The following is an 11,561-nucleotide window of genomic DNA, read 5'->3' on the forward strand; positions in this document are numbered from 1 at the left end:
TAACATGCTAACGTGGCAGAATGGGATTGGAGGGCTGGTTATGGCCGGAGACGTCTGGTCCCAGGTTTTCTCTTATATATTTCCAAGTAGTCAGTGTCTCTTTCTTCCATCTGTCAGATTTTTTTTTTTTTTTTTTTTGCCAATCTCTCCGGCAATTCATTGGCTATCCTTTTATTATTATTATTATTTTTTCCCACCTGCAGAACTAAGCTTTATGTCATATGCTAACCTAACTTTCTGTTTTTATCAAATCATGGAGCCTTAATAAGGACCAAAACTGCTGCATTTTATTAGCAAAAGAACAATGGCCAAAACAATCACTTTACATTAACGGAATCTCATTTGATTTTTCACGTTAACATTGCAAGTACTGCACATATCTTTTAACTTAACCGCCAGAGAACAATATTTACAATTCAATCCAGGCTCAGTAGCGGCTACATTGATAGGGTATTCCACCTTAGAAACTTCTCTGCAACACAATCTGCCTTCTCCTACAAAATCTACATCAAATGGAATACAAATAAGATTAGTTCACCTTGTTGCTGGACACTGTTCAAACCACAAGACATGCCAACATGTCCTGTAAAATCAAAGGTCTCATCTGTTGTCGGCACAATCATGGCAAATTATATTCAATTCCAGTAATAGCCAGTTAAACATTTTTTGTTCAGACACAGAGATGAGCCAAGGACAGGATTCCTCTATCTATACTTCCCTATCAGGACCCTTGGGGAAGTTGGATCCTATCTGTTCAGAGATGAAATGTACTACCTTAAAACTTATTACAGCAAACAGCAATATCTGATTGAAACCCATCTATCAATAATCAAGTTGAAAATCTTACACGACCAAAACTATCTTGCAATCCACGGAGCTCCATTTGATTGCCCAGAAGTTTCTGTGAACAGAAAAACCAGTGTAACTACAACCCATGTCAACCCCAACAGCTACAAGTCGCCAGTTTGGATCCCGGATCCAAACTTATTTCAACTCATCTTATCTAATCATTACAACTTTTTCAAATTCCAATATAAAATATAATAAAAAATTCAACTTTTTCAAATCTCAAAATAATAATAATATTAAAAAATAATATTTTAACAATATTTAATTCAACTTTCAACTTTCATCTCAACTCAGTTCAACATCCAAACGCAGCCTATATATTCCAAATATACTTTTTGGCTCTTCCTGGCAATTAAACAGAATGACCCGAAAAACCAAATGTTAAACATCCTCTAATTCCTGGCACACAACTCAGCGATAAGCCAAGGAACATCAAGAACATTCTCATAGGGCATTAATTTAGGAACTCCAGACCATCCCCAGCAAAACTTATAATGCTGAGCCTTTTCCACCCAAACACAACAAATCCAATTTTTGAGGGTACTAAGAATTACCCCTAGTTAAAAGATACAGAATAGCTTCCATAAATAAGAGTCGAATCTCAACAAAAGGAAATTCAATTAAGTGTCATACCATTGCTGGTTTTTCCTGAACTCTGTAAGAACTGGGTAAATATTCTCAAAAGCTGTATATGTCTCTTCTCTCACCTTAAGAATTCAAAATGAAACAATGCTTATTAGGTGACCAACCATAATAGCATACAAAATCAGGAAGGACAACAAAATAAGTCTATTGTCATCACCTTAGCTCCTGTTAAAACAATTTTTCCCGACACGAAGATCAGCAGCACAATCTTTGGTTGTTTCATCCGATAGATCAAACCTGGGAATAGCTCTGGTTCATACTGGCCATCACAATCAAAATACAGTCAGTATGGGAATCACCATTCTCTAAATTTTAAGTTGTTCAAAATACAGTTGAAATTTTGCTAAAGAAAAACATCTACATAAAACATTTATTTCAAGAAGATTTCAAGAAGATCCCACAATAAGGTAGGTGTGCGCAACCCACACTCCAATCATTTATTTCGAGAAGATCCCACAATAAGGTAGGCGTGCACAACCCACACTACAATGGTCAGGAAGGAGAAGACTCCAATGACTATCTTTTCAATGAGTACATTCCAAAGATTTATAATTTAAACATAAATACCCAACTTTTTTTTTTTTTTGGATGAATGGTTCCAACACAAATACCCAATAATGACCCGGACATTTCAGCAGAAAGAACACAGGCGGACACACTGTCATCACTTACACTTGAGAAGGCACCATGGGAATAAGCAAGTCCTTCAAGCCTTATTGGGAATTTAACATCACAAGAACCAACTATGTTCTGAATCTTGAAATCCTACAACAGTGAAAATCATTAGTGTCAAACAAGAGTAAAGCTTTGTTGCCTAATGAGCTGCATATGAAGTATCTATCATTTTTATATGAATATAAATGTGCGTGTGTGTGCACGCGCGTGTGCATGTGAGAGAGAGAGAGAGAAGTTACAGAAAAATTAACACCTTGAACTTAGCTGGAAAACCAAGCTTCTGAATAATTCTAGCATACTGAAAACCAGAGATACCATGTAAGATCGAGAAAAAAAAAACAACAAAAGATGTTTTAATGTTAAAAAGCAGTATTGGTGGCTCCATAAGATCAAGAAAATTTTCAGGTTTATGGCGATGACATTATGAGAAGGAAGTCCATTTTCCTCTCTACTAAGACCAAGATGCAATTGGAGATACTGGTTGGAACTGTCTACCTGTTACGGGTATGGGCATGCATAATTCACCATCAAGTTCTGTTAATATGTGAAAGAATTTAGGTGGTAATTCAAAGAGCCTAGATATCTGAAAAAGATGGCTGAACTAAAAATTTCAAAGCCAAGCAAGGTACAGGGTGCTGGCCAGTCTTCCATATGTTCTAAACATATATCTGAAAAAACCTTGTGTATGCAGCTTGATGCAATTTTAAAGGCATCAATTACCTTCCGTGCTGCCAACTTTGACTGGTGTTCACTCTTAGCTCCAGTACAAACCTAAACATCATGGTGGCATGCCAGTACTAACAACAATTAACAACTTTTTATAAAAACCAACTGAAGAAACCAATTATATATTTCTTTTTAAAAGTAGAAAATGCAAATTTCCGAGTTCGAACAAAAGAACATAAGCTAAGATAGCACATTCATTTAATTATAAGAATAGAACCTCATCCTTGCACCATAATTTTTATCTCATTGTAAATTCCAATTAAATGGCATACAGAGTTCCATCCAACATTATTACTCTGGTACAAATTGATAAGGAAAATGCCTTTCATGATCAAGTTTTACTTATCAAAAAAAAAAAAAAAGGTATATACCAAAGTTTTGAATTCCATTTTGGTGACCGTTTTGGTTGAGGTAATGGAATGAAATATTTCAGTATCGGTACATTTTAGTATACCGTTTCTAGATGGTCCTTATATGGACAATTATATATATAATGATAAAATAACTACCCCTTTACAATTTTTCTACAACCTTCTAATAAAATAATATTTTTTCAAAATATTTATTTTAATTTTGATTTTGATTTGATGTATTTGAAATTAAAAAAAATATTATTTTATGATAAGTTGTAAATAAATTGTAGTTAGATTGTAAGGCTATCATCTCCCTAAATAATGTTATATATATATATAATTTTATATATAAAAACTATATTCCAAAATACTAAAAAAATTAACAAATTAAATTCTTCAATAATACTTCTTAATCCAAGTCTTAAAAACATACATTTCAGGAAAAACAAAAATGATACGATTGTTCACTAAGACGATCTGTGCTTAATATGCATGTAGGACTCAGGAGAGAAATTAGGGATTAGATTCATTAAAAAAATTGGGGATAATTAGCCTTCATGAAAGCCTGTGTGTGTAGGTGAAAAAGAAATCAGAAATTATAAGTGTCCCTCGTGCTTGCCATCATCGTAGCCTGCTAGCTTCTGTGAGTAGGTGAAAAAGAAAAGGAAAAAATGTCAAGTGCGTCCCTGATGTTTCAAGAAATTTAGCAAAATGCCGCTAACATTCATTCCGAACCAAAATGCATATTCCGGCCGAAATACCAGAATTAGGCTGGAATTGACCGAAATATCCTGAAATGACCAGAATTTGACCCAGAATGGAACACCTACCTAAACTCTACCGGCTACTGTTCCGGCATGGAAAATTCCAGCCATTCCGGCCAGGTACAGAACAAAATTAAAAGCGTTGGTATATACAGCTATTGCTATTTTAAGCCGATCAATTCATAAAACCAGATTCTAAATGGTCGCAGCTCCAGCTGAATCTCATGAAATCAAGCTAGAAGATTGTGGCAACCAAAGGAAGCTATAATATCCTATTTAAGTTGCGCCAGCTTTTTTTTTATAGATTCCTTACTTTGGAACCTAGCACTTGACTTATGCAAGTCACTGCCATCCTTTGTGCCATAAACACCACCCCCAATATATACTCAATTCATCCTTCAACAAAGTAGCATTGTGGCTTTTTGCATTGATGTTAAGGAATGTAAAGATATTTTTTTATAGGTAAAAATAAAGGAATGTAAAGAGATTTAGAAGGAATTTCAATCCAAATGCTAGAATTTGGTTTGTGGGGGAGAAGTAGATGGACAGATTCGAATCCAAGGTGGAAGTATTTCATCAAGAGTTTTTTGTGTGCCAGTTGTGATTTCGGGGCCTCACATAAAGTTTATATTGCCCCAAAGTTTTATGAATGCAGGATGCTCATTAAATAATACAAAAGTGGCTAGGTTTGGATACAAAAAACGTTTCATCTCATCTCATCTAATCATTACAACTTTCACAAATTCTCACACAAAATACAATAAACAACTCAAAACTTTTTCAAATTCCAAAAAAATAATAATATTAAAAAATAATATTCTAACAATATTTTATTCAACTTTCATCTCACTGTCGAAACCTCCCAATGCTCCCATATTCATTTCTACAACTCCAGGCATAGAGATATTGATAGTACACAGAGCTAATGGTATGTCAAACTAATAGATAGCAGCTCCTAGACACCTTAAAAGGATCTCTTTAGTTCATCTTAGAGAATGGGTTTAAGAATTCTATTTTCGTCTCACTGTAGGTCAGTCATCTGTTCGTCTAAAAGGATCCCTTTGGCTCATCAAGGAAGCATACTTGTCAAATGTCATGAACAGAGCTAGCAAGAGAACGATATAGAACTAACACCGCACAAGGAAAGAGTAACAACTAAAACGAACCCAGATGGCAATTTAACGTATTAAAAAACAGTGAATGATATAAAGTCTTGAAGTTGTAATTTGAAAATGAGTACTATATGCTTTGCTTACCATCTTTCCAGAAGCAAAAATTAACGCTGTGGTTTTTGGTTCCCTTATCCTCATTATGACAGCAGCAAACCGCTGCAAGAGCATAACAAAAAAAAATTTTAAAACCTTTTTTTGATCAGTGATAACAAAACAAAATTTTAAAACTTGCAATGCTTCAGGAAACTCATAATTCATTCCCTGCTCCCCCTTGGTTGGGGGAAAAAAGAATCTGCAAAGTAATTTAACAACTCAACCTAAGTGATCAAACAAATGATTAGAGACACAGAGAGCTATGGCTGCAATCACATACCTTAGGATTGTATTCAGCATTACGAGCTTGTAATGCAATCAACTTAAGTTCCAATTTGCAGTCCAAATTGACTGTTGACACAATGTTCCTGAAAAGTAAACACCACCTTAATAATCTATAATGAAATAGTCAAAGCAGCACTGTCTCATGTAGTATTCCAGATATTGTGAGGCATTGAATAGGCACATGCTGATTTCCATATGAAGTGCATCTAGGTAGATTTGAACTATGTTAGTGATAACAAGGAACCCAGTTGCGACTAATCCTTTTGGGAGTCTGGCATGGATGCGGTTAACATCCCCAGATTGTGATAAATGGTACAAAAACTAAACTATTAACAGCATGTAATGTAGAGGAACTAACCACAACATGAGGAGAATTCTAATAAGCCCTACATTTGCACTAGGTGGAAGTAAAATACATAGTGAATAAAGAGACCCTAAGTTTGACAAGTCCTTTTGGACTATCATGAGACGTGGATAACGCATGTTTGTAGCCAACATCCGAATTATAATGCTAAGGCATAGATCTTAGCTTATCAAAACCTCAGTACTACCTCATGCGAGTATGTGTAAGTGGGTATGTCTTACATGGCTACAGGATCATCTTAAACATACTCCATCTTAAGCAGTCATACATGATACATCACCAAATAACTCTGATAAAAATACATAGAGGTATGTGGACTCCATTTTCTTTTGTTAAGTAATGAGATTTATCATTAAAAGCACAAAAGGTACAATCCCAAGTACGCCCTGTAAAAGCTGTCCAGAGTAGAGTTTTAAGATTAAAAAAAAAGTCTTTAGCTCCTCCATTGTCGTTTGTGGATTCAAAACTACAAGTGATTACACCTTTAAGAAAAAAAGATTCAAATAAATCTGAACTACTGTATTGCAGCAAACCCAGATTTCGTGGACTATGAAGACATGGCATTGTTGTCTTGAACGTCAGACAATGTTCATAGTGGATAGAATTAGAATACATTTAATTATCACAACAATCTGAACAATGACTAACATATCCTCACTTTGTTACACAAGATGCCAATCATAATGACATATAGAATACATTTCTGGTGTACAAGTGACCATCATAAAACCTATGAGCCCCACAGCACCATATAGACAACATCATCCTCTTCGTGGTCTTCCAACACTTGACCTATGCCTGGGTTTTATGTTCTCGTGATTACAAGTGAAGCTTAGCCAACTAACCAAACAGGGTAGTCCATATGACCAAAGAATGCATAAAAAATAGGGACTCACTGAAGGGTAGGGACGATCCCAGAAGGATGCTTCTTGAGATCTATGGGTTGGCTCCCTTCCAAGTCTCCTTGATCCGCCATTCGTTATAGATTTCTTTGCTCTATAAAACCACCAAAACAAATTACAAATTGATCACAACCAAAACCCATTTCCAAACCTACAAACAGTTACATGATAGCAATACATACATCAAAAAAGATTTCTATACAATCATCCATACATAAAACAATACTATAAATGAGAGTTTTTCATCTTCATATCAGCTTGGTAAAAGCCATAACATCTTTTCTGATCCACATAATTTTTCCTTAAAAAATTCAAAAGCTTTGTTCAAGCGTACGAAATATGGTATGAGGTGATACAGATTTTTAAATCACGTTGGGGGGGGGGGGGGGGTGACATGGTAGTCTAAAGAAAAAGGGTTCAAGTGGGTATTCATTCTGGGTAATCAACATTTAATTTAATAAGTAAAAAGAATAAAATCTTTAATTAGATGTTATATCATGTCATGAGAGTGAGAAAATCGAAGTAAAGAATCCAGGATTGCCAGTAAGAAGCAGACAACCCAGAACCACCAGACCTTCTTCACCAAAAAGAGAGAATCAGAAAGATTGGACCTTCATTGAAATGGAACTAAACTTGGTTTGGCTTCATCAAATTTGTACAAATGGATTCAAGAATCACAGTCTGTTTTTTTTATATATATAAGAATCACAGATCTATAGAGGAACCATGTTTAACAAGGTAAAAATTTATCATATTAAAAGTGGGTGTTACTCCAGTACACAAGAAGCATACAAGAGATCCACTTAAGGAGCTGATCAATTGAGGAAAACAGAATAGGAGCAGGAAGAATTTTAAAAGATGGTGACATAGTGTTTTTTAGAGGCTTCATACGAGACTTGTACTTGAGAGATAAGAAAGGTGCTCGTTCCAATAGAGATAGGGGTGAGAGGTTGTAGAATGATCTGGGAGTTTTTTGGTGCATTATTCATCAGTTGGCTAAGCTCAGTCTTTGTCCTAGTCAAACAATATATGCATAGGAAAATATTTCTAATTTTTTAACAAAAAAAACTAGAGTATTTTATAAAATGGAAAATTTTCAGAAACAATAAACGATTTGATCAAATATGATAAAAGTGAAAACAGAGGAGGCCTCAGAGATCTTGGTGTATAAGAAGCATCACATGTGGATCATTTCCAATCAAGAGTAGCAAATATGATTTCTCACATCACCGGCCTCATACTTAATCATTCTATCATTCATCTTAAATTTAAAACTCAGTGAGAATATCAACAACTTTTTCCAGAAAAAAAATCGACATATCACAACCAAAAAAGAGGAAAAAAAATACAGAAACAATAGGATAGAGTGTTGTAGTAGCTGCTTATGAAATATATCATGCATTAAAATCAGATAAATTCACCACCTTCCAAATAATGTTCACAAATCAAAGTATATTTAAACAAACAAAAAAACATGGGAGAGAGGAAGAGATGGAAAAAGAATAAGAAAGAATGTATCTGCCTTGTCACCATGAGAAGTCCTACAAACAAGAGAAAGGATAGTCGGAGCTAAAGGCAGAATTACGTGTTTTGTAACAAATAAACGTAAGAAGGAATCTTCTACATCAATATAGCCTAATGATAGATCCCATGACTCATAGTTCTGATGATCACAGAATTGCAATATTAGGCATATCACCCATTTTTAAATAAACCAAAAGCAGACAAGCAGGTAAAAGAGAAAAAACCCAGTTATCAAAATCAAAAAAGAAAAAAAAGGAAACAATAGTAAATGGTGTTGTCAGAAGTAGCTGCTTATGATATCATGTGTTACAGATTAGTGGAATCCGTCTGATTCTTTTCATCATCCAACATCAGACATACACCTCCACCTTCCAAATAATCTTTACAAACCGAAGTATATTCAAATAAAAAGAGAGAGAATTTATCTGCCACCGAGAATTCATATGAACGGGAGAAAGGATAATCGGAGCTAAAGGCAGAATTACATGTTTTGTAACAAATACACGTGAGAAGAAAAATTATACTTAAATATAGCCGAACAATAGATTCTATGACTCATAGTTCTGATGACCACAGAGTTGCAATATTAGACGTACCACCTATCTTCATAAATAAACCACAAAAAGGAAACAACAGGAAATGGTGTTCTCAGACGTAGCTACTTGAGATTTCATGTATTAAAAATCAGTAGGAATCCATCTCATTCTTTTCATCATCCAACATGATATATTCACCTCCGCCTTCCAAATAATATTGACAGACCAAAGTATATTCAAATCAACAAAAGAACACAAGAGTGAGGAAGAGACGGTAGAAGAATAAGAAAGAGCATGTATCTGCCTTGTCACCATGAGATCCTATGAAGGGAGAAAGGATAGTCAGAGCCAAAGGCAGAATTACATGTTTTGGAACAAATACACGTAAGAAGAAAAATTCTGCTTCAATATAGCCTAACGATAGATTCTATGATTCATAGTTCTGATGATCACAGAATTGCAATATTAGGCATACCACCTATCTTTATAAATAAACCGCAAAAATCAAACAGGCAGGTAAAGAAGAAAATTTTCAGTCATAAAGAAAAGGAAACAATAGGAAATGACGTTCTCAGAAGTAGCTACTTAATCGTGTATTAAAAAAATCAGTTGGAATGCATCTGATTCTTTTCATCATCCAACATGATATATAAACCTTTTTTTTTATAAGGTCAACATGATATATACACCTCCACCTTCCACATAATATTGACAGACCAAAGTATATTTAAATACAAAAATAGAACACAACAGGGATGAGGAGATGGGAGAACAACAAGAAAGAGAATGTATCTGCCTTGTCACCATGATATCCTATGATCAACAGAAAGGATAGGCAGAATGACATGTTTCAGAAAGAATACATGTAAGAAGAAAAATTCTGCTTCAATATAATAACCTAACGACAGATTCCATGACTCATACTTCTGTTGATTACACAATTGCAGTATTAGGCGTACCACCTATCTTACAAATAAACCAGAAAAAAAAAAACGATTAGGTACAAAATAAAAAATAAAGCGACAAGGATAAAACACTCGAGTGAAAACTTAAGGGGTGTTTCAGAGCCAATCTAAGCAGAGGATACACGCAGCATCAAGAAAGAAATGACACTGTTTTGTGCTCGTTCTATAGAAGCAAAAATCACCCGTATAGCCTAGGAAAACCTATCAATGTAGGGTGTTTTTCAGAGCCAACCCAAGCATAGGACGCAGGCAGCACTAAGGGAAAAAAGGATACTGTGTGCTCCGTTTATGGAAGCACAAGAAATAACCAATAAAGACTCTGAAAACATATCATATTACATTCTTTTCAAATGTACAGATCCATAACCTTTTAACAAACAAGTATAGTGCATCATAACTTCGAACAGCACATGCAATTAAGAATAAGTACAAAGGTGAAACATGAAACCCACCAAAGTAATGGGGCTCATGTTGTCTATTATCCCCATAAAGGATAGAAATAACATAATTAAAAGTGCAGATTTCTTTAGTGCCAAACAGAACCTGAAAGTTTGGAAAGAAATACCTTTATATTATAGCGGGCTCTGACACGCAACAGAACTTGGAGGTTGCCGAAATTTCCTAAAGAGAAGAAAAAACGAAGCCCAAATCAAGCCATGACCCGGAGAGTGAAGAAACATACGATGATTCTTGAAACAAAAATTACCTTCTTTACATACAAAGGGATCCCTGATTACAACTTGGCGACGGATGGACACAAAAAGAATAGAGTGGGAAAGACAGCGTCGAAGGAAAGCGAGACGGTGTCGACGGAGAGCGGGAGGCTGTGAGATGGCGACTTGACGAGAGAGGGAAAAAGGAAAAGAGAGAAGGAAGGGTTGAAAATTTCGGGATTGGGGAACAAACTACAGAGGACTAGGGTTTTTATTGTTGCCAAATTATGAGCAGTGATGGGCTTACAACAGTCCATTTACAATATTTAATAAATTAATATTTTCTAAACATTTAGATTAGGTTTAATTTTCAATTCATTTTAATTTATTTTATTTTATTTTTATAATTTTTATATAAAAAATAAAAAATAATTTAATTTTTTTAAAATTTTAAAATAATAATAATATTATTAAAAAATAATATTATAATTATATTTTATTCAACTTTTAATTTTATTCAATATTTTATTCTAATAATATCACATAAAATTTTCAACTAACAACTGGTTTGGATAATGAGATTTAGATAAGATGATTTTATATGAAAGTTGAATAAAATATTTTATAATATTATTTTATAATATTATTATTATTTTAAAATTTAAAAAAATTTAACTATAATTAAAAAAAATTGAATTATTTATTATATTTTATATAAAAATTAAAATAATAAGATAAAATAAAATGAAGCATTCTTTAAACTCAATGGAGCCCTAATTATTAGCGAGATTTCTTAAATCAGATCGCTGTGATTCTTTTTTATTTTGCTAACATCCAAGCCGGCCCCAGAGCAGTGCATTCAAAATAAATCTTTTTTTAGAAATGTTTTAGTCAGGGAAGGATTCAATATAAAAGTAAAATAAAATTGTAATTTGATGTAAATTGATGTATTAGATTAGATTGGATTGTAAAATTATTTTTATTGTAAAATAGATATAATATATATATATATATACACATATATATAAAGTTACGACATTTTATGAGTTCAATTT

The 11,561-nt window shown here is 33.9% G+C and overlaps 1 protein-coding gene and 4 non-coding genes across 6 annotated transcripts; all 5 read right to left on the reverse strand.

The window, feature by feature from the left end:
* Positions 1-265: 265 nt before the first annotated feature.
* LOC121247080 (TATA-box-binding protein-like) lies at positions 266-10,786 on the reverse strand. 2 transcript variants are annotated; one of them, XM_041145414.1, is made up of 13 exons: positions 10,560-10,786; positions 10,419-10,474; positions 6,823-6,922; positions 5,558-5,645; positions 5,269-5,340; positions 2,890-2,940; positions 2,423-2,467; positions 2,167-2,259; positions 1,652-1,753; positions 1,483-1,556; positions 1,164-1,194; positions 848-959; positions 266-503 (listed from the first exon to the last, which is right to left on the reverse strand). In XM_041145414.1, exons 3-12 carry the CDS (start codon positions 6,900-6,902, stop codon positions 951-953), a joined length of 645 nt encoding a protein of 214 aa, XP_041001348.1. In that variant the 5' UTR covers positions 6,903-6,922; positions 10,419-10,474; positions 10,560-10,786; the 3' UTR covers positions 266-503; positions 848-950. The 2 variants fall into 2 exon arrangements, with proteins under 2 accessions (XP_041001348.1, XP_041001349.1); XM_041145415.1 differs by lacking the exons at positions 848-959; positions 1,164-1,194 and having other exon boundaries at positions 10,560-10,782.
* LOC121247947 lies at positions 7,976-8,063 on the reverse strand. The gene has a single exon (XR_005937348.1). It is a non-coding gene; the product is annotated as a small nucleolar RNA SNORD24 (small nucleolar RNA).
* Positions 8,625-8,702, reverse strand: LOC121247900. Its single transcript, XR_005937306.1, has one exon. It is a non-coding gene; the product is annotated as a small nucleolar RNA R12 (small nucleolar RNA).
* Positions 8,996-9,074, reverse strand: LOC121247901. Its single transcript, XR_005937307.1, has one exon. It is a non-coding gene; the product is annotated as a small nucleolar RNA R12 (small nucleolar RNA).
* Positions 9,455-9,531, reverse strand: LOC121247902. The gene has a single exon (XR_005937308.1). It is a non-coding gene; the product is annotated as a small nucleolar RNA R12 (small nucleolar RNA).
* Positions 10,787-11,561: the final 775 nt, after the last annotated feature.

Source organism: Juglans microcarpa x Juglans regia, chromosome 1S, assembly GCF_004785595.1.
Source record: "Juglans microcarpa x Juglans regia isolate MS1-56 chromosome 1S, Jm3101_v1.0, whole genome shotgun sequence".
Classification (NCBI taxonomy): Eukaryota; Viridiplantae; Streptophyta; class Magnoliopsida; order Fagales; family Juglandaceae; genus Juglans; species Juglans microcarpa x Juglans regia.